The 22,605-nt window shown below is 39.6% G+C and overlaps 1 protein-coding gene across 5 annotated transcripts in view; it reads left to right on the top strand.

Annotated features, from left to right (window-relative positions):
• EPB41L5 (erythrocyte membrane protein band 4.1 like 5) overlaps positions 1-22,605 on the top strand; it is a 96,671-nt gene that overhangs the window by 6,095 nt on the left and 67,971 nt on the right. For all 5 annotated transcript variants that reach the window (XM_084774721.1, XM_084774725.1, XM_084774722.1 and 2 more), the window contains exons 3-10: positions 4,195-4,299; positions 13,167-13,209; positions 15,154-15,232; positions 16,668-16,712; positions 17,163-17,215; positions 20,168-20,288; positions 20,426-20,513; positions 21,661-21,749. In XM_084774721.1, the coding sequence (XP_084630847.1) occupies positions 4,195-4,299; positions 13,167-13,209; positions 15,154-15,232; positions 16,668-16,712; positions 17,163-17,215; positions 20,168-20,288; positions 20,426-20,513; positions 21,661-21,749 (623 nt within the window). The remainder of the gene's footprint in view (positions 1-4,194; positions 4,300-13,166; positions 13,210-15,153; positions 15,233-16,667; positions 16,713-17,162; positions 17,216-20,167; positions 20,289-20,425; positions 20,514-21,660; positions 21,750-22,605) is intronic.

Below are 22,605 nucleotides of genomic sequence, written 5' to 3' on the forward strand. Positions count from 1 at the left end.
GTGTTTATAGACAGGCTCACACTGCAGCTCAAGTTGTCTTGTATTTGTGGTCATTCTGCCTCAGCTGCCCAGTGTGGGAGTATAGGTGTGTGTGCTGCCATGCCAGGATTGAGTTTCAGAACTGTTCACAGATACCAAAGCTCATGTGCCTTTTTTCTGTTTCAAAGAGTGCACAAAACTACAAATCATGTGATTTTGACATGTGTCATTGGCCATTTCTTTGTGTGTGCTGTCCGTCCCTATAAACATTTTACTAAAATTCAGTTTGAAAAAAGTCTGTTTGAAAATTGATAGCTCTATGTGGCTTTGGTATGTAGTTGAATAAATTCTAAAAGGCCTCAAATGCAGAAATTTAAACTGAAGAATTGATTGCCTGGTTTGCTCAGGTTCAGGTTTTCTTCTTGTTGTTGGTTTTAATTAATTAATTTTATTTGTATGTTTGTTTGTATAGAGGCAAGATCTCAGTTTGCATCCCAGGCTTTCAAGAAACTCCTGCCTCAGCCGCCTACCACACCCAGCTCTCTAGAAGTGTTTGCAAGTCCTTGTTGGGTGTGTGTTGTCCACACGTGTATTGCACTGCACATTTTTAGAGTTTTTGATTCTGTAAACTTCAAGGCATCTCAGTTTTCTTCCTGTAAGGGCTTGTTGAGGGCTCGTGAGCTATTCCAACATGAGATCCTTAGCAAGGGGAGTCTAAATATTTAGCTTTATCTGATCAGAATCTTGAAGAGTTTTGTGTATTAGCCCATTAAAATAGTATTAGCTATGTAGTGAAAAGCATGAGATTGCTGTGTGAGAGCCTGGAAAAATTTCTCTTAGCTACTATTTGAAGTCTCAGAGTTGTTGATGGTGGGCTGATACTGAGAGGGTTTAAGAAGAAGCCTTTTTAAAGGGTAGTCTGGGGTGGAGGAGAAAGGTAATCGGCTCTAGGACCAGGAGGGCAGGAAGTCTTTAGCGACTGTGTAACATGGCGATGCCTTGGTCAGGTTCTAGACATGTTAGAAAACAACTGCAGTGACACAGCCACAGTTTCAGATTTGACCTCTTGGAACAAAAACCATTTTTAAAAAGTTTCAGATTTATTTGTTTTTGATGTTTGAGTGTTTTGCCTCCATTTGTGATTAGTTGACTCATCACAGGGGTACCAAGACTATTCAAAAGAATAGGTTTTTTCCCCTAATAAATGGTGATACCTACACACAAAAGAATAAAGTTGAACCCTTTCCTCATACTACATATAAAAATTAAAATAAATCAAAGACATAAACATAAGAACTAAAACTGTAAAATCTTTTGGAGAATATGTAGGATATAATGAGTAACGAAAAAAGAAAAACCAGACAGATTGGACTTAATCAGAATTAAAACTGTGTGCCCTTCAGAGGGTACCACTTAGAAAGGTAAAAGACTGAAGCCAGACATGGTGACCCATGCCTCTAATACCAGCATTCAAGGAGGCAGAGGCAGAGAGAGCTCAGTGAGTCCAAGGTCAAACTGGTCTACAATGCAAGTCCAGGATAGCCAAGGCTACACAGAGAAACCCTGTGTCAAAAAAAAAACAAAAAAACAAAAAAAACCCCACAAACAAAAAAGGTTAAAGACTGTACAACATAGTAATAGAAAATACTTCAAAATTATATATCTGATAAAAAATTTATATCTAGACTATATAAAGAACTGTTGCGGGGCTGGAGAGATGGCTCAGTGGTTAAGAGCACCGCCTGCTCTTCCAAAGGTCCTGAGTTCAATTCCCAGCAACCACATGGTGGCTCACAACCATCTGTAATGGGATATGGCATCCTCTTCTGGCTTGCAGGAGTACATGCAAGCAGAGCACTGTATACATAATAATAAATAAATAAATCTTTTTAAAATAAAAAAAACTGTTACAAACCAATAAAAAGACAACTCAATTTAAAAATAAGCAAAAGATCTAAGTAGAAATTGTTTAGTTAGAGGACATACAAAATAGATGAGAGCAAATATATGAGAATTCAGAGTCGGGTGGGTCGTAGTTTAGTGGCCAAGTGTATGCCTGCATGTGTGAGGCCCTGACTTTAAGTCCCAGCATGGAAAACCAAAAACAAACCACAACACAATACTTCTTCACACTCAAGTAAGAAGGCTCAAAAGTAATAATAGTGAGCATTGGTGAATGTGGAGAAACCAGAGTTCTCTAACACTGAGAGTGGCCAATGAAAATGGCTGCTTTGGAAACAGTCCTGTAGCTACTCAAAAGATAGAGCAGTGTTACTTGTAAGTAAGTGTTTCCACTTTTCAACATGTATTCAAAAGAATCAAAAATCTGCTTGTGTAAAAGGTTCACAGCAGCTTTCCCCCACTCCCCCACCATCCATGCCACCAAATACTGTCGTGACCTCCCTCCTGTATTTATTTTGTTTTCACTGGGCTGGCAGAGCTGCGTTTATTCTTTCAGGCTCAAATTGAAACAAAACTCCTGGAGCTGTTGACAGAGCTGACAAGCTGCAGTCAGTTCTTCTATTGTAAAAATAACACGTGTGTCCCATTTGTTCTGTTTAACCTAGTGTTCTCGGCTAAGGAACTTGTAGTTACTCTGACATATTATTATGAATGAAAGGTTTTAGAATATCTATGCGGGCTGGGCCTGGTGGCGCATGCCTTTAATCCTAGCACTTGGGAGGCAGAGGCAGGTGGATCACTGTGAGTTCAAGGCCAGCCTGGTCTACAAATCGAGTCTAGGATAGGTAAGGCTACACAGAGAAACCCTGTCTCAAAAAGAAAAAAAGAATATTTATGCTATTCCCAGCCAGATTGATCTAAAAAATTCTCTTTTAAACCAGGCATGGTGGTGTACTTCAGAGGCAGATGGATTGATGTGAGTTCAAGTCCATCCTGGTCTACAAAGTGAGTCTAGGACAGCCAGGGCTACAGAAGAAACCCTATCTCCAAAAACAAAAAGAATTTCTCTTTTAGATATAGAGATTTGTTTTATATTGGTTTCTTATCAAAGAAAGTAAAATACATAACCTTGAAAGGGCGCTTCTGTGTCCCTCTTGCAGAAACCCACTCTCTCCCATAGAGCACAGCTACCATATTTCAGAAGGCTGGGAATGATGCTTAGACAGGAGGAGGTCGAATGCCATGCCATTTTTAAAATGCCGTATTTGTTGTTTTGTTTGTTTATTTTGGAAATACATACAGAATGTTGATAGAATATGAAATTAAATCTAGAAAGGTATCTTAGAATTAATGTAATGGAAGTTGGGCACTTAGGTACATTGAGAGGTAGGGAGGGGATGAAGACTTCAATATTAGCTGGGCGTGGTGGAGCACACGTGTAATGCTAAAACTCTGAGAGGCAGATGGAAGCGGAAGTCTGTGAGTTCTAGGCCAGCCTGGTCTACAAAGTGAGTCCAGGATAGCCAAGGCTACACAGAGAAACTCTGTCTCAAAAACAACAAACAAACAAAAAGAAGAGTTAATAAATTAATAAGAAATTTTAAAAAAAGAGTTAACTATTTTGTCTTCCTATTTTGATGATGGCACTTAGCAAAATGAGCAGAATTGTTTGTTACTTTTTAAGTTCATCGGTTCGTCGACAGTGGTGCCAGAGAGATGGCTCGATGGTTAAGAGTGTGTACTGTTATGAAGAACCCAAGTTGGATTCTCAGCACTCACAACACACTGTAACTCCAGCACCAGAGGGATCCAGTGCTCTGGCCTCCAGACACACTCACACTCACATGTACATACCCACCCCACCACACACACAGCTTAAAAATAGATCTTTAAAATTTTAGGTGTGTTAGCAGTTCTGTTTTCTTTTTAAACCATATGGTTTGAAACCAACCACTTTTGTCATGCCCAGAAAGGACTATCCATCCCTTCCTTCCCACTGTGTGTGTTTGTGGACACACTCAAATGGCCAGCTTGTGAAATAAGAACGATAGCTTGCTTGAAAATGCCTCAGTGGAGATATAAGGTGGGGAAAGTTCAATTAAATAAAAACACAGTTGATGAAACTGGAGTCACTGGACGTCAAGAAGAAATTGCCAAGGTTGTATTTGAGAATCTTCCCATTGGAGGAAAAGAAACATTAAAGAAAATTTAGAAATGAGCAGAAGACTAAAAGAAGTGCTTTTTCTCCCTAAGATCATAAATAGAACAATGACATTGCTAAGTCACTTATTATTCATCTTTTTGCTGTTTCAGAAAAAAGCCAAAGGACAAGAGCTGTTTGATCAAATTATGTATCACCTGGACTTGATTGAAAGTGACTATTTCGGTTTGAGATTCATGGATTCAGCCCAAGTAGCAGTGAGTATCTTGGAGGCTCTCTTACAGCTATAGAAGGGGCAATTTTCAGATGATACACTAAGTGCTTGAAGGCTGAAATATACTTAGTGCATTCTTTATTTTGTGTCATTCCTGCGGCCTGAAAGACATACTTCTTATCCTGCTTCATTTGTCGCTGGTTAAAATAGGGTCTTCCTCTGCGGCCTGGGCTGCCTAGAGCTGGCAAGCTAGTCTCACCTGAGCCTTAGGACCATAGTTTGGTATCACCATACTTGGTTGCTTCTTGCTTTACAGTCGCCTGAAATACTTTTTAAAAAAAGATCTGGTCCTGACCTGAATTATAGAAGCAACGTTTTTGAAGATGGGGTTGGAACAAATTGTATCTAGAAGCACTGTGCAATAGAAAGAATGCAAGCACTGGAGTTCTGTGTGCCCTTAAACAAATGGTGTTAAATTCTAATTTGTAAAGTCAGTAGACAAGCATGTCTCTCAGATCTCTACATCTATGATCTATGTCTATAAAAACTTGCTTTTGCTTTTCAGGTAAGAAAACAGAGAGTTGGAAACAAAAAAACTGAGTGTTGTTTGGAATTTCACTGATGTGCGTTTGAAAGAAAGTAGATGGTAGGGTTGAGGGATAAGTGCTTATCCTCAGCTAAGCATCAACTTTGTTAAGTAATAGTTGCAGTACTTATTTTTTAATAATTGGGATTGGGTCTTTTTAAAGCAGATTGGTTGTTTTTTGGTTTTTGTTTGTTTTGTTTTTTGAAAGTTTTTTAAAAATGATATTTATCTTATTTGTGTGTGTGTGTTGGGGGAGATTTCTACATGTGTGTCTTAAGTCAGAAAAGGACATATGATCCCTTAGCATTGGAGTTAAAGACGGTGGTGAGTCACCATGTAGGAGGCTGGAGAGATGGCTGAGCAGGTGAGAGCACTGGCTGGCTGCTCTTCCAGAGGACCCACCTTCAATTCCTAGCCCTACATGTCTAACTCCAATCCCAGGGAATCTGACACCCGCTTCTAGCCTCTCTGAGTGCTGCACACATTTGGTTCACAACATACATTAAGGCAAACACTCACACATAAAAATAAATAAAACCGGGGCTGGAGAGATGGCTCAGTGGTTAAGAGCACTGGCTACTCATCCAAAGGACCCAGGTTCAATTCCCAGCACCCACATGGCATCTCACAACTGTCTGTAACTCCAGTTCCCAGAGGATCTGACACTTATCACATTCGTTCAAGCAGGCAGACCACCAATGTACATAAAACAAAAATAGATCATTAAAATAAATAAAATCTCAAAAAAATTATACATCCAAACTCACTGTGTAACTCAGCTAGCCTTGAGTTGCTACTCCTGCCTCTTGCTCTCAAGTGCTGAGATTACAGGGGTGTGCTACCTGCCCTGGTTGTCATTTTCCTTCCCTATGTAGTTGATTGTTAACAGGTTCTCTGATACTGTTCCCCATCAAGCTATTTATAAATAAATTGATTACTGTTTTATCCAGTGTGCTGTTACTGTCATCTATTTTGATGCTCACATTTCCCCAAGTTTGACCAAATGGGAGCTGATTCAAAATGCCTTCATGTTCATGTAACAGGAATGTATCATTCTTTGTGCTTTAAGTTACTTTCTGCTCAAGAAAATGTTCTGGGTTTGTCTCCTATTTCCATCTCAGTCCTGGAATCAACGAGTTGTTTAGTGAGCTGTGTGAGACTTGAGAGCCTAAGTTCACAGTTTTTCTATATAGAAATATTTAGTGGATGCCATGCAACAGCTGTTAAATCCAATTTGAGTCTTATACTATGAAGGATATTATAGTGTTTCCATCTGCCCATATTTATAGTCAGAGTTCTCATCTACAGCTATGCCCATCAATATTCCTTAACTTAAGATGGGGTGTATCTGAATCAGTCTGTTGTCAATTGAAAATGCTGTAAGAACCAGGTGTGGTGGCGCACACCTGTAATCCCAGCACGCAGGAGGCAGAAGCAGGCAGATCTCTCTGAGTTCGAGGACAGCCTGGTCTACAAAGAGTCCAGGACAGCCAGAGCTACACAGAGAAACCTGTCTCAGAAAAAAGGAAAAGAAAAGAAAATGCTGTAAGTTCAAAAAGCATGTATCTAGTGACTATCATAGCTGTGCACTGCAGTTATTGGTAGAGGTCTTGGTTGTTTATCACATGATAAACAATCCTGGGTTTTACTGGAAGCTGTGACTCACTGCCACTGTCTTATCACAAAAGATAATGCTACTTGTATCATTAGTTTGAAAAAAGATAAAAGAATGGTTTCTTTTAAATGTGTATTCCTTTCATGGTATTGTAAACCTAAAATATTGTGGAGGTCTCACTCTACCTGGTCAGTCACTCCATTTCTCCTGGGCAAATGCTGACTGTATTTAAAGCACTGCACTATTCCTGGACTGTTTTATTTGGAGGTAGAGCTCATGAAACTGTGGTGTTTGCTTATCTCATACACCGTAGCACAACGCTATGTAGAACTCCTTTGAAGTGGTCTACTCTGGAGATGAATTTTGACAAGGGATGATTACAGAGCAGAGAGAAGGCAGGCTTGAGGAAAGCGTTGATTTGAGCTAGGACAGACATAGCATTTTTATGTCAAAATGAGACCACTTTGAGAAATCGAGATACATTTTTCATACTATAAAATTTGCCAGTTTATATTACCTAATTTGTTTTTCCGTACATTCGGATTTGCACAAGTATCTTTTTTCTCACAACATGCCGTCATTTTAAATAATATTTTATTAATTTATTCATACTACATCTCAATTGTTATCCCATCCCTTGTATCCTCCCATTCCTCCCTCCTTCCCATTTTCCCCTTATTCCCCTCCCCTATGACTGTGACTGAGGGGGATTACCTCCCCCTGTATATTATGCTCATAGGATATCTAGTCTCTTCTTGGTAGCCTGCTATCCTTCCTCTGAGTGCCACCATGCCTCCTCGCCTCCTCATCAAGGGGCTGTCACGCCGTCGTTCCTTAAAGGAACCTGGATATGTTACCAGTCTGTCCTCATCAATTCTCTCCGACACTACTCTGACAAGTACTATGTTTCTATCCCATTGATTTGCTTATTTTGAATATTTTATATATGTGGTCATCTACTTGAAGCCTTTCTTGTCAAAAATATTTTCAAACTCAATATTTATTATATGTAAATGTTCAGTATTGGATTCCTTCCTGTGGCTGAATAGGAAGGAGCATACCACATTTTGCTTATTTGGCAATTGATGAACATTTGTTTGGTTTTATTTGACTTATGGATGATGCTGTGGATATCTTTGTACTTCAGAAAGTTTCAGTCCTTGTCGGCACCTAGAAAGGAACAGGGTGATCTGGTAACTGATGACAGTTTATAGAGCGCTTAAGCTTTTCTATAGCAGATGCGGCAGTCTGCATCCTTGCTAGGGAAGCCTGAGGTTGCAGTGTTTCACAGTGGCTACACTGGATGGCTTTCCCGCAACAATATAGAAGAAGGGTTCCTTTGTTCCCCACCTCCATTGTCCTCAGCGCTTGTTACTTTTTGTTTTCTTGATAGCAATCCTGACTGGGCTGAGAAGAGATCTCACTTGTAGCTTTGATATGTCTTTTTCTGATGTGCCTAAAAAGGTTGGCTTTTCAATTGTTTATTGGCCAGCTGTATTTCTTAAGTTGAAAAGTGGGTTTTCAATCTATTTGCCCATTTCTTGTACAGTTTGTATTCTCTCAGGTATTTAAATCTTCTCTGTTCTAGATACTGATCCTCTTCAAGATGGATAGCTGGCAAGATTCCCTCCTGTCCTGTGCACCGTCTCTTGACTCTGCTGATAGTTTCTTTCACTTTATAGGAATTTTAAATTTTATGGTGTGTGTATGTGTGTGTGTACGCGTGCGCACAGGGACAATTTGGAGCATGTATCGAGTTCAGAGTACAATTTGGGGAATTGGTTCTTACCCTCCACCTTGTTGAGGTAGCATCTCTTGTTTCTGCAGCTGCATGGCAGGCATACCTAGGGCTAGTTGGCTTTTTAAGTTTCCAGCAGATTTTCTTGTCCCCACTTCCCATTTCCCCCAAAGAAGTGCTAGCATTACAGATACACACTCCTGCAATGGTTGGTTGGTGGGTGGTTTTTTGTTTGTTTTCTTATCTCTGTTTCAGGCCTCAAACTCAAATCTCAGTTTTGTATAGCAAGCACTTTTATCTACTGAGCCATCTCCCAGCCTGTGTATGATCTCTGCAATGTGTTGTTAGATACTGAGGTTTTGCACATCCATGCTCATCAAGGAAATTCTCCCATGGTTTTTTGGTTTTGTTTTTATTTTTTGGTTCTTTTTTTCTTTGAGTCCTTACCTGGTTTTATTATTGTGGCAATACTGTCTTTATAGCAGAGAGTTCAGAAGCATTCCTTCCCTTTCTATTTGTAGTAACACTTTAAAAACATTGATGTTGGTTATCTTTAAAGGTAACAATAAGCAGTGAGTGTGTCTGGTCTTGGGCTTTACTTAGTTTGGAATTTCTTTATTATATCTTCATTATTGTTTTTAAGATTTATTTTTATTTGATATGTATAGGTGGTTTGCTTAAATATAGGCATGTGTATTGCATGTATGCATTGCATATCAGATCCCCTGTAACTAGTTATAACTGCTGAGCCATCTTTCCAGCCCGTCAATATTTTTCTTGTTAAGTCTCTTAGTTTAATTTTGGTAAGTCATCTGCCGAGGAGTTTATTCTTTTTTTTCCCAATTTATAAGTTTTCATAATGGTTCATCGAAATAATCTGGACTTCTATAGTATTTCTTGTAATTTCTTTGCTTGTAGTTTTTTAATTTTTATTTTGTTTTTTATTATTCTTATTATTATTCAAAGAGCCATCTGTGTTATGTTAATATTGTATATTATTTTGATTACTATTTCATTAATCTCAGCTCTTGTTTGTATTATATAGTTCCATCTTCTGAGTTTAGGTTTGGCTTGCTTGTTTTTGCTTTTTTTAGACTTTAAGGTGTACCATTAGGTCAGTGATCTCTGATTTCTTACAGCCTTGCTGGTCATGGAGCTCACAAAGATCTGCTTATCTCTGCCTCCCAAAAGCTGGGATTAAAGGTGTGTGCCACCACTTCCTGGCTCTTAAACATTTTTTAAAAGATTTATTTATTTCATTTTATGTATATGAGTACCTGCATTTATATATGCATACCACATACATGCCTGGGGCCCCTGGAGTCCAGAAATGGGCAACAGATTCACTGGAACTGGAGTTACCTTCTAAGGGTGCTGGGAACTGAAATGTAGTCCTAAGGGAGCAGGAAACTGACTTAATACTTGAGCCATAGCTCTAGCTCCAATGTATGCACTTTATTACTTTTCATGTTGCTATGACAAAAATACCTTAGAAAAGCACCTTATAGAAGAGCTATACTATTTCTGACATCCGCAGGTACCAGGCTTACACATGGAGTACATACATATATGCAAGATGAAAGCACAAAATAAAAAGAGTAAATAAATATATTGTTGTTGTTTTTTTAATTAAGAGTGAACTTAGATCACTACATATTAGCCATGAATTTGACATTTTAAATAATTGTAACAAAGATACCTTAAATATTTTGTGATGGCTGCTCTAAGTCTTCTTTTGAAATGAGGGCTGTAAATGCTAAGGAAAGCAGTTGCTCAGGAAGAGTGTTAGCATCTAGACTAAACACTCTTTTTATTCAATTACAAATCCTGCTTTCTTAGCGTTTGTTTTTTAAAGGTTTCTAAAATAGTTTAAAATGTTAAAAATGCCTCTGCTCATAGAGCTATTTCTTGGAGGGGCTGTTTTGAAAGATAGTTAGCATTTTTTTGCTTTAAGCTCTTTGCCCTCTGAGTCTTAGTGGTGCCTTTCTTCAGATTCTCAGAAGGGCTGTGTGCACACTGTTTGGCTGGCGGGCCTGGGGTGAGGGTGTGTGTGTTGATGTTTTAGAAGCCTCCTAGGTGATTCTTAGGTTAGTTATGGCTGTTATGTTTGTGATTGTATCTTTTTTTTTTTTTTTTTTTTAAGACACGTGAGTCAGTTGTTCTTCCGTAACCAACTGCTGGGGGTGAAAGGACACACAGCTTTCTGCGTTTTTAGAGGCTATCTTACGTTTACCAACTAAACTTTAAAAATAGGAAGGCAGAGGGAATTTGTTTTCTTTTTAAGATATAAACTGTTCAGTTTTACATTAAGCACCCAAGAATCGGTATGTGCATGCTCTCCAGCTTTATCTTCTTAGCAGTTTAAACACGGGAAGAACACCAGCGTCTGTCTGTCTCTGAGTTTCCCAGTCCCTGGTCATGGAATGTGGAGGAGATGAAAGAAAACAGACTTGAGAATCCGCAAACATGAGCTCAGACCTAACTCATAAGAATGGTGACCCAGGACTCCCCCAGCTCCTAAATTGCACTTTAAAGTGTGTTTGTTTGGGTTGTCCTACTGCAGTGGAGAAACAAGAGTCCAGCGAGAAGACTGAATTCACTGCTGGACTACGCCTCCAACCCCATCTCTACGGGATCACTCTGTGTTTAGTGGCAGGGCGTGGGCAAGAGTAAAGAAGTGTAAGCCTGAGATAGTCTGTCAGTGTTTGTGTGTGTGTTTGCCTACACGTGATAGGCATGTGGAACTCAAGGACAGCTTGCGGGAGTCTGTTCTGTCTTCCGCTGTGGCCCCAGAGATCTGAGTCATCAAACTGGGCCCTGAGTGCCCTCCCCAGCTGAGCCATCTTTTGTTGTTGTTTTGTTTTTCAAGACAGAATTTCTCTGTTACACAGAGCCCTGGCTGCCCTGAACTCTCTTTATAGACCAGGCTGGCTGAGAATTCACAGAGATCCTCCTGCCTTTTCCTCTGCCTCTTTAGTGTTGGAATTAAAGGTGCCACCATGCCTGGCTCTGCTGGGCAATCTTAATGGTCCTGAAACTAGTCTTGAATAGATCCAGCCAGGAAGAGATTCCTTAGAGCTGGGTGTGATTTTAGTAAGTGTGCTGTTTCCTTCTCATATTTCCTCAAAATTTGTAAGTAATTGGCCAAGTATGGTAGTGTACTCCTTTCATCCTAGCACGTGGGAGGCAATGGCAGGTGGATCTCTGAGATCTAGGCCAGCCTGGTCTACATAATAATCCAGGACTGTTGGCTGTGTGCTCTTTATGTATGTGTGTGTATGATGCATGTGTGCAGATGCTCATGAAGGCCAGAAGAGGGCATTGGATCCCTGGAGCTGCAGGCAGCTGGTGAGCTACCTGACATGGGTGCTGGGAGCTGAACTCAGGTTCTCTGAAAGAGAAGCAACTGCTGTAACTGCTGAGACATCATCACTCTAGCCCCTGCGTTTTAATATTACTCCCTCTAAAAACATGGAGATATTATCTATATCAAATATTATAATAAAGGAAATAAAGGATTCTTACTCTTTGCAACAAATTGTATTCATTGAAGAGTAAGTTGAAAATAATAAGAAAGCAGAAAAAAGTCATTAGTAATCTTGTCTTAAATGTTTTTTGCAGTTTTATTTTTCTTTTATGTGTATGAGCATTTTGCCTGCATGGCTATCTGTGGGCCACATGTTTACAGTGCCTGTAAAGGCCAGAGGAGGAAATCGCATCCTATAGAACTGGGTTTGCGTATGGGTATGAGCCACTTAGTAGGTGCTGGGACTCTAATCCAGGTCTTCTGGAAGAGCAGCCGCCAGTGCTCTTAACCACTGAGTCACTCTCCAGCCCCTCGCCAGTAATGTCAGTCTAAAAGAATATGCATCTTATACATACACATTTGTGCACTTTGATGAAACAATTTATCATACTTTACACTGTGTCTTTTAAAATACGGCATTATGGACAGGCAGAAATTCAAGGACAGGCAGGGCTACATAGACTTAGGGTTTCAACCATCCCTACACCCCCACATCTCCCCCCAAATAGCAATATCTGTTTCTCTCATTTTTAATGGCTATATTATGATTTTGTCATATTTAAATATGTGGGTTTCATTTTTATTTTTTGAGACAGGGTTTCTCTGTGTGATAGTTCTGGCCGTCCTGGACTCTCTTTGTAGAATAGGCTGGCCTCGAACTCACAGAGATCTGCCTGCCTCTGCCTCTAGAGTGCTGGGATTAAAGGAGTGCGCCATATTTAAACATTTTAACCAGTCCATTATTGGATGGTTGTCTTGTATTTTTCTTATGGAATTGCTTGTAGGAAAATCATTGTACATCTGTGAGTTAGACATGAGTTCTTGCGGCATTAACTCTTCCCTGCTTGTAAAGGATGCTGCCTGGAGCAGTGTGCTCTTGTGTACTCAATGCCACTATAACAGGGTTCCTGAGACGGTGCCCAGGTTGCCAGCCATAAGGTTTGGGGGTTATTTTTTTATTTTTTTCCCCCAACTACAGTAGTTTCATAATTTGAAAAAATACTCATTTTTTAAAGCCTTTCAGGCTCTTTGAGCAAGTACTGAATAGTCCCTGTTTTGCAGTGTTCAGGTAACATTCTCTTCTTGGTGTTAGGTTCTGCTGGTGAATCATATAAGGGAATAGCGAAGCTTTGATATTTGTCTAAATGTTATCTGTTTATGTCCATAGTTTTAAAGGTACTGGCAAGCCCTTTACAGCTGAGCTGTATCTCCAGCCCTTTTCTCTCTCACATTCTCAAGAGAGCCGTTTATTTCAGAACTGGGGAAGCTTAAGGGTATAAGTTAAGCTGTAAGAGCCTCCTCTTTAAAATTCAGTCCCTTTTGGTTTTCCCCTTGTGAAATACTCCATTGTGGTTGTTAGCAGAGCTGTGGTAAGCAGTGACTCTTGTTAAACATTAAAGTTCTACCATGTGTATGCACACTCAAATTTATTTTTCTATTTACAGCATTGGTTGGATGGTACAAAAAGCATCAAAAAGCAAGTAAAAAGTAAGTGTTGGGAAATGATCTGTGAAAACTGCAAATAAAACATACCAAAAACAGCGATTTCCTAATAGTAAGGTCATTTGGTATGAGTTTCCTTACCGACTGCTTTTGTGGGACGGGCTACAGGGTTAAGTCAGTCAAGACTCACGATGCAGCTAGGCTGGGCTTCATGCTCAAAAGCCTTCCCCAGACTCCTGAGTGTGTTCTTCTGTGCCTGGCTAGCATGCCTGCTTTTAAACTTCATTTCATTGCAACACACCAACTCAGTGCCCAGTTTATATGGGTTTAACATTAATCTAGACTCAAGAGTCTTATATTTGAGTTTATAGAAAAAGTATTGGCAGCTTACAAATTTTATTGAATTCTTAAGTCCAATGCCCTAACCACTTGGCCATCCTGGTACAAGCTGGACTGAATTCTTGTGAAATATTTGACTTCTCTTTAGATGATTACTTAGATTGAAGTTTTTCATTTGTTTGCTTGTTCATTGTTTTGTTTGAGGGTTTGTTGTTGCTGTTATTTTTTCCAAGACAGGGTTTCTCTGTGTAGCCCTGGCTGTCTTGGAACTCACTCTCTAGACCAGGCTGGCCTTGAGCACAGAGGCCCCCTTGCCCCTGCTTCTAAGTGCTGGGATTAAAGGAGTGCGCCACCACCGCCTAGCTGTGTTGAAGTTTTGTTGGGCTTTTTTGGTGGATGGGTGGGTAGGTAGGTTTGAGGATTCTAACTGGCTCTAGGGAACATTTTAAGACCTTAAAACTTTAAGACCTTCTCCTCTTTTCCTTCTGGAGATTCATGATACAAACTAGGCACAGTCAACTGGGGTAAGAAATAAATGGTAGATTTACTGTGTCCCCTATGTCTGTATAGTCACTAACATAGCCTGTGTTAAGCACCAGAGACCTGCCACTCGTTTTTCTTAAATTTATTTATTTTAGGTATATGAGTGCTCTGCCTGCTTGCGTATGTGTGACCCATGTTGTGCCCAGGGCTCTCGTAGGTCAGAAGAGGGCATTGGGTCCCCGGGAACTGGAGTTAAGGATGATTATGAAGCAAATGGGTGCTGGGACTCAAAGCGAGGGTCTGTGCAAGAGCAGCACCTGCTCGCAGCCACTGAGCCCTCTCCAGCGCTTCCCTTTCTTTCTTCTTAAAGAGGAAGAATGAAACAGTGCTGGGGAGATGGCTCAGCAGTTAAGAGCACGTACTGGTCTTGTAGAAGACCCACAGTGAGTTCCCCACCCCAGCCCTGCATTGGTGGCTCACAGCTGCTTGTAACTCCAACTCCAGGAGATCTGATGCTTTCTTCTGGACTCTGGGCACCTTCATTCACACATGCAGTTAGCCCCCCTTTCTCCGCTCCCCACAATTAAAAAATACAAGCCTTAAGAATAATGAAATGAAAAAAAAAAAAAAGAATAATGAAATGATGTAATTCACATAAGATGGAGTATTATTAACTTGGCAGAACTTGGGGAAATACCAGTGTCTAGTCTCCCACAGTCCAGTTTGTCACTATAATGTCAGATTTCAGGACAGTTTAATTGTTGTCTTTATAAAATATTAGGACAGGGTTGCTGAGAACATAGCAGCTAGGAGCCACTGGGCTGAATTGGAAAGTAGGATGCTTGGTCTTGAGCAATTATTCATGTTGACGGTCCTCAGTGTTCACTAGATCTACAGCTTGGCAGGTTTTCTAGGCTGTTTGATTGCACCACTAAGATTATGCATTTGACCCTGAGCTGTCAGAATTAATGTATGACAGACAAATGTGGTAATGCCATGTTGTGCTTGGTGTACTTAAAAACTCTTTGTGTCAAAGTTCAGTCTATGTTCTAATGCTACAATAGTCTGTTCTTTTCTTTTATACTTTAGTAATTTTCAGCAAAGTGTCTGTCTGAAAATCATTAGTAAATTAATAAAAATGAAAGCTCTTTTCTTTTTCAATGGCAGTTGGTTCACCCTATTGTCTTCATCTTCGAGTTAAGTTTTATTCCTCGGAACCAAACAATCTTCGTGAGGAGCTAACCCGGTAAGACCACTCACTCTTAAGGATTGTGTCAGGGTGCTAAGACTTTTAGAAGACTGCTTTCAGGATTCCTTGAGCCTATCAATAAGTTCTCTGATGAGCTTTATTCTAGAACAAGATGTTTAAGATGTCATATTCTAGCCAGGCAAGATAGCCCATCCTAGCACTCAGGAAACTAAGGCCGGAGGATTACTGTGAGTTCAAGGCTAGTCTAGACCTCAAAGTGAATTTCAGGCAAGCCCAAGCTACAGTGTGAGACCTTGTCTTAAAATATTAAAAATAGGCCGGGCATGGTTGGCTCATGCCTTTAATCCCAGCACTTGGTAGGCAGAGGCAGGTGGATTGCTGTGAATTCAGGGCTAGCCTGGTCTACAAAGTGAGTCCAGGACAGCCAAGGCTACATAGAGAAACATGTCTCAAAAAAAACAAACAAAAAATTTTTAAAAATAACTAAAATAGAGCGTATGGTTCTTTTATTTGTAGATTTTCATGCATCTAGCAGGGATGACTAGTGATTCAGCTCATGGGGCTTTAAACAGAACCGATAATGTTGTAATAAATTACAAGCTTATGCTTCTTCACACTCACTGTAATCTGTCTTTCGTTACTGATATCATTGAAATGCCATTGATTAATGACAATATTAGATCCTGATTTTTTGTAATTTGAATAAAGTTTTAGGATACATCCGTTTCTCTGTTTTACCCTGCCTGTTTATTGCATATGCATTGCTTCTCGGTGAAGAAGCCAGGTTGTTAAAGAACACAGTGTCCATTAAGTGAAGAAACTGAGCTGCTAGAGTATCTTTGTAAGGAGTTCCCTGCCAGTGAGGCTGCTGCTGCTACCCTAACAGCCCTCGTACAGGTTAAGCTGTATCCTAGGGCTAATTACACACTGCCCTTCAGACACTGTCTGAGGGCTGCTCGGCTCTGCTCTGCTATCTGGCCTCTCTCTCTTACCTTCAGGCATGCTTCCTTTCTTCCTCCTATCAGTGCCCTTTTTATCTGTATTGTTTTTCCCTTACACAGTTTTTGCAGTGTAATTCTATAATTAAGAATGTTCCTTTAGGCAGACAGTGGTGGTGCACACCTTTAATCCTAGCCCTCCAGAGGTAGAGGCAGAGGCAGGTAGATCTCTGAGTTCAAAGCTAGCTTGGTCTATAGAGCAAGTACCTGGACACCTGGGCCTACACAGAGAGACCCTGTCTTTAAAAAAAGAATTAAAAAAAAAAAAAGAATGTTCTCTCTGGGTGTAGTTGTGTGTACCTTTCATCCAAGCACTTTGGAGGCAGAGGCAGGAGGATCTCTGAATTGCTGGCCATCCGGGACTACATAGTGACATCCTGTCTCAAAAAAGATTGTTCTTAAGTTAAAATAAGATTTTTTTTTCTGTAGAGAATTGTTTTACTTAGTTAATTTGTGCCTTTTATTTTTCATAGGTATTTATTTGTTCTTCAGTTAAAACAAGATATTCTCAGTGGGAAGTGAGTATTAAATTATTTAGTACATAACTGCAAAATTCTTGAGTAGTAGAAAAATAATTTAGAAAATGAGTTCAGTGCAGGACTAGCGAGATGATGAACCTGACCTTGCATGGACCCACAGCAGCCACGCGAGACCTAGGAGCAGTGTGGGCCTCTGTGGCCCCGGTGCTAGGGCCCCAGTAGCCAGTGCTGCAGCCAAAACAGTGAGCTCCAGGGTCAGGAAGAAACACTGTCTCCAAAATAGTAAAGTGGAAAGGAACAAAGGAAGATTGTTGATATGGCCCTAGGACCTCCACATAGACACATGGACAAGTAGTGCACTTGCATACAGGTGAACACAGATAAGTTCAGAGTTGTGTAAAATGCTTAGGATGCAATATACATATTGTTGTTATTCATCTTAAAACTAAGATTATGAATTGACTTAGTAAATTTATATTTTGATCTCAGATTGGAGTGTCCCTTTGATACAGCAGTTCAGTTGGCAGCTTATAATCTACAAGGTAAGTGATTCTTGTGTTTGATTATTAAGGCTGAAGCATAATTCTTTTGTGTGATACAGGTTTAAGGAATTTTTAAAAATCAGATGACAGGCTAGAAAAGATATAGCACTGTTTCTGTGTAAAACTGTACCAGTGTCCAGCTCTTGACTTCAACGTGGTTTTAAAATACCTCTTTAAAAAGTTTCTATCTTCATACCTTTTCCTCTCAATCCTTCGCGCGCGTGCTCGCTCTCCCCGTCCCTCCCTCCTTTTCCCTCTTTTTCTTTCTTCTCCATTTTTTTCGAGAAGAGGTTTCTCTGTGTAGCCTTGCCTGTCCTGGACTTGCTTTGTAGAACAGGCTGTCCTCGAACTCAGCGATCCACCTGCCTCTGCCTCTGTGAGTGCTCGAAATATAGGCATGCACCGCCATGCCCAGCTGCTCTTTTTATTTTTTAAGTGTATAGACATGTTGTCAGCAGCTAAGTCTGTACACCCTGTTTGTGCCTGCTGCCGATGGAGGGCAGAAGAGGATTTTGATTTCCCGGAACTAGAGTTGCAGACAGTTGCAGTTGGAAGTTCCACATGGATGCTGAGAATCAAGCCCTGGTTGCAGTGCTCCTAGCTGCTGAGGCCCTGTTCTTTTTCATCTGTAATATTTTAAAACAGTTTGCAGCCTACCTGATAATTGAATGAATGTTCAGACTGGGCCTTTAACTGATTTGTTTTCCATAAAGAGAATACAGTAACATAAGAGTAAATTGTTTCCTCGGTCTTCTTAAAAATGAATTGATGAAGAACCAAAACATACTTAGACAAATCAGGCCAGTATATATTTAAAAGCTCCTGTTGGTCACTTTAAAGTATTCTTCGTAAATGGAAAACTTAACCAAATGCTTTAATTGCTTATTGTAAAAATAAGAATTTTTTCCTAATAGTTGATATTTTAAAGGAAAACTGTAATTTGAGTCCTTGTCTGTTCATTGAAAGAAAAGACTTTTCTGGGGTGTGTGTGTGTGTGTGTGTGTGTGTGTGTGTGTGTGTGTGTGTGTGTGTGTTAACTAGAGTTATATGTAATGATGTCAAGACTTCAGGTTTTTGCCTTCTTAGGGTTGTACATTTGTCCCCATCATTCTAAAATCAGTAGTGTTTGTCACTGTGTAGATAATAAAAGTATATTTGCATGTTTTACAGTAACCTTAATATTTTTGTTTATTTTATGTATTCACTATTAAAGCATATTTTCCTGGTAATAAAGTTTTTTTGTTTTTGTTTTTGTTTGGTTTGGTTTTTGGTTTTTCAAGACAAGGTTTCCCTATGCAGCCTTGGCTGTCCTGGACTCGCTTTGTGGACCAGGCTGCCTTTGAACTCACAGTGAACCGCCTGCCTCTGCCTCCCAAGTGCTGGAATTAAAGGCATGCACTGCCACACTTGGCAGTAATGAGAATTTTTATCTACTTGATTTTTTTTTCACTATTATAATCTGTCTCCAAATTAAAAACATGTTTTCTATCTGCATAATGAGTGAGAGACATTAATTTGAAAATGCTATCTGCATTCTGTTTGTTCCTGACAATCAAAGTATATTCTTAAAAATAGGGTTTACATGGGACTGGTAGGGAACTTAGTGAGCGAGGAGGACTCTTGATCTGCAGGCATAAAAATACCAGTACATGGCATCCATATAACAATCTGGCAATGTCTCTTAGAATTTTGAAGCTGAGAAAGGCAGATCCCAGAACTTGATAGCCATCCAAAATGGTGAGACACCTGGACTTAAGGTTACAAGTCAGAAAACAATAGATGTGTGCTCTCAATAGACCTCACACACAATACACCATACCCCCCCACACACACACACAAATAGGGTTTATAAAAACATTTTGTGTATTTTAATACATTTGACCCACTAATGCTCAGAGCACTAGTCTAGAGTGGATACGAACTCCAAATGAATGGTTACCATTATTATTATTATGGCAAAATAATTTCTCCGTGTTTTTCTTCCTCAATTCTTTTAGTATTAATATTTTACATTATAGTAAGTAATTTTGTAATATGCTATAATTGTCCATCTTAGGTGTTTTTTCTTTTTAAATAGATAGCAGCTAGTTGTCTTTGAAGAATTAAGGTCAAGCCAAGCATTGTGGCGCGTTCCTGTAATCCCAGCATTTAGGGGGAGGCAGAGCCAAATGGCCAGCCTGGTCTATAAAGTGAGTCCAGGACAGCAAAGGCTATGCAGAGAGACCCTGTCTCGAAAAACCAAAAAGAAAGAAAAGAATTAAGGGCAAAGATTCTTTTTCCCTATGGAAATACAAAAAAAATATGCAAAAGCTAAGCATTAGTATATGATTAAATTAGGAGGAAGGTGTAATTAAAAATACACCACCCACAGTAAATGTGATTTATATTGTCTTGCTCTTCTGTTGCCATGACAAAGTACCATGACCAAGGCAACTTATAAAAAAGAGCTTTTACTCTGCCACTCATAGTTCCAGAAGGTTAGGTTAGAGTCTATGACAATCATGGCAGGGAGCTTGGCAACAGGCAGGCAAGCATGGCACTCAAGCAATAGCTGAGAGCTCGCACTAATCCACAAGTATGAGGCAGAGAGAGGGCTGACTGGGAATGACATGGGAATTTTAGACCTCAAAGACTGCCCCCATTAGCACACCTCCTCCCAACAAAGCTACCTCCTAATCCTTCCCAAACAGTTCCGCCAAGTTTGGACCAAGCATTCAAGATGTAGGAGCCTATGGGGGCTAGTCTCATTGAAACCACTGCAGATATAGACAGACCACGTCCTAGGTCTAAACTAGACTTAATATTGGGAAATGGTCCAAGCATTGTGAATGGCTGGTAGCTTAAGAAAGAATTTTACTAATCCTCTCAATCTTTGTTTACAAAATGTATTTTTTTAAAAAGTGTTCTCTTAGCATTATTAGCACGGCATAACTGTGTTAACTTGTTTTGTAGCTGAACTTGGCGACTATGATCTTGCTGAACATAGTCCTGAGCTTGTGTCTGAGTTCAGGTTTGTGCCCATTCAGACTGAAGAGATGGAACTGGCTATTTTTGAGAAATGGAAGGAATACAGGTAGCTCATCATTTAATCACACTTTTAAGCATTACTACCATCATTTTACATTTATTTTCTTTTGTTTCTATTTTTCATTTTTTCAAAAAAATCTCTTTATGCTTATTATCTTATAATTGCTATACTTAAAATTACAGAGGTCAGACACCAGCACAAGCTGAAACCAATTATCTGAATAAAGCCAAATGGCTAGAAATGTATGGTGTTGATATGCATGTGGTCAAGGTAAGCTCTGTGTTGTACCTTTTTGAAACATGTATTCCTGTGACTAGCGGGATGCCTCAGCTTCCGTGAGCATGTGCTGTTCTTGTAGAAGTCCTGAGTTCAGTTACCAGCAGCGGTGCTGAGGTATACTGGAGTTCTGGAACTCCAGCTCCAGGGGATCTGACACCCCTCTTCTGGACTCTGGGCACTTGTACTCACTATATACATACATATAATTTTAAAACAATAAAAATAAATCCCTTTTTAAAAATTCATTCCTTTATGATTTTTAAGGAAACTGAATTTTATAGTATGAAGGAAGGCATAGAGTTTCTATAGAATACCTCTGAGTATTTTTAATGTGTAGTAGGGAAAAATATAGTTGAAATTAGATATTGAAAGACTAGAATCAAAAAAAAAAAAGAAAGACTAGAATCAACTGGGTGTGGTAGCCCATGCCTTTAATCTGAACATTCAGGAGGCAGAGACAGACAGATTTCTTTGGGCTCAAGGCCAACTTGGTCTACATAGAATAGTCAGGGATTTGTAGAGAGACTTTGTCTCAAAAAAACAAAAATTAGAACAAAAGACTATGGAAAGATTGATTATTAAAGCAGAGAAAACTAAAGTTCTCAGAATTGTGTATGACCCTTGTGTAAGATGTTGATTTTTGCGCCAAGAAAAACCATGTTTTTTACTCGCTTTTTACTAGCTTTTAGGTAACTTTTTAGTTGATGCACTTTTATATCACCAAAGCTGTCTGGTGAGGAGACTTTCTAAAAGTAATTCGGGAAGAAAGGTTGATGCTTTATAATTTGAAGAGTATTATTTATTGAAAATATCTAGAATATAAATATTAGCCTGTGCATAATTAATATTTAATGTGAAAAAATGAGAGGGAGAAAACATAAAACCTATTTAAAATGCGTTGTTGGGCTGGAGAGATGGCTCAGAGGTTAAGAGTACTGGCTGCTCCCCGAAAGGTCCTGAGTTCAATTCCCAGCAACCACTATAACCATCTATAGTGAGATCTGGTACCCTCTTCTGGCATGCAGGAAGAACACTGTAGACATAATAAATAAATAAATCTTTAAAATGCATTGTGCTTGTGCACAAGAAACAGGTTTCATGTTTTCATGGTGTATTTTATTTTCTCTCCTTAAATTAGGCTAGAGATGGCAATGACTATAGCTTGGGACTAACTCCAACAGGAGTCCTTGTTTTTGAAGGAGAGACCAAAATCGGCTTGTTTTTCTGGTAAGCAGTGTTAATGTCAGAGGTGCTCTTGTCTTGTGTCTAATGAGTCAGATCATTTATATCATCAATGAATAAAGATGGAAATAGAATCATAAGAAGTTCACAAGTGAGAAGTTACTGTTTCCTCCTCTTTTCTAGTTGGTCTGTAATCTCTCCCCGGCGTAGACTTTGAGCACTCTCTGTCTACATCCCATTAGCGTCAGTGTGTCAGTGCACGTCTTAGTATTCTCCTCTCTGTTTGTATAGCTATGACATGTGCTTTACATAATGACCTTCTGTGTGCCTCTGTCTTCCTAGTGTTCTCCATAGGGTCTCCAAAGGGCCAGATGGCAGTGCTTCTGGTCCTGCTTTCAGGTGTGGCTCCTCGTGTCTCCCAATTCCTGTCTTGATGGTGCGCAGATTTTATAGCCCTAAAGCATAGAATTGGGAAACTGTTGACATTATGACATTTTTATCAGAACTAATGTAGAGTCTAGGCATATATTGCAGGCAAGAGCTAAAGATGGCCCATGTTACTTTTTTTTTTTATTTTAATGTTACTTCTTTTGTAACATGCCAAGACTGTTGGCATCAGGCCTCAAATTCATGTCCAGGTGTTATTAGTGAAAATACAGTTGAAAGTCATAGTCAGTGATACTTTCTTTTATGCCCTTTAATAAAACACTTTTTTGTTATAGTTAATTCTTGTGCTGTTTAATCCTGAAACAATTTTACATAGAGTTACAGACTTAATTGTGCCACATTAGGGGTGTGCAAAATACATATATTTCATATTCACTTAATACTTCTAATGTCTGACATATAGGCAGCATCAGTTTGTCAGCTGGTTGCTTTTGAAGCATGTGTCTGGTTTCCC

This window comes from Acomys minous (genome assembly GCF_964271855.1).
Source record: "Acomys minous genome assembly, chromosome: 1".
NCBI classification, from domain to species: domain Eukaryota; kingdom Metazoa; phylum Chordata; class Mammalia; order Rodentia; family Muridae; genus Acomys; species Acomys minous.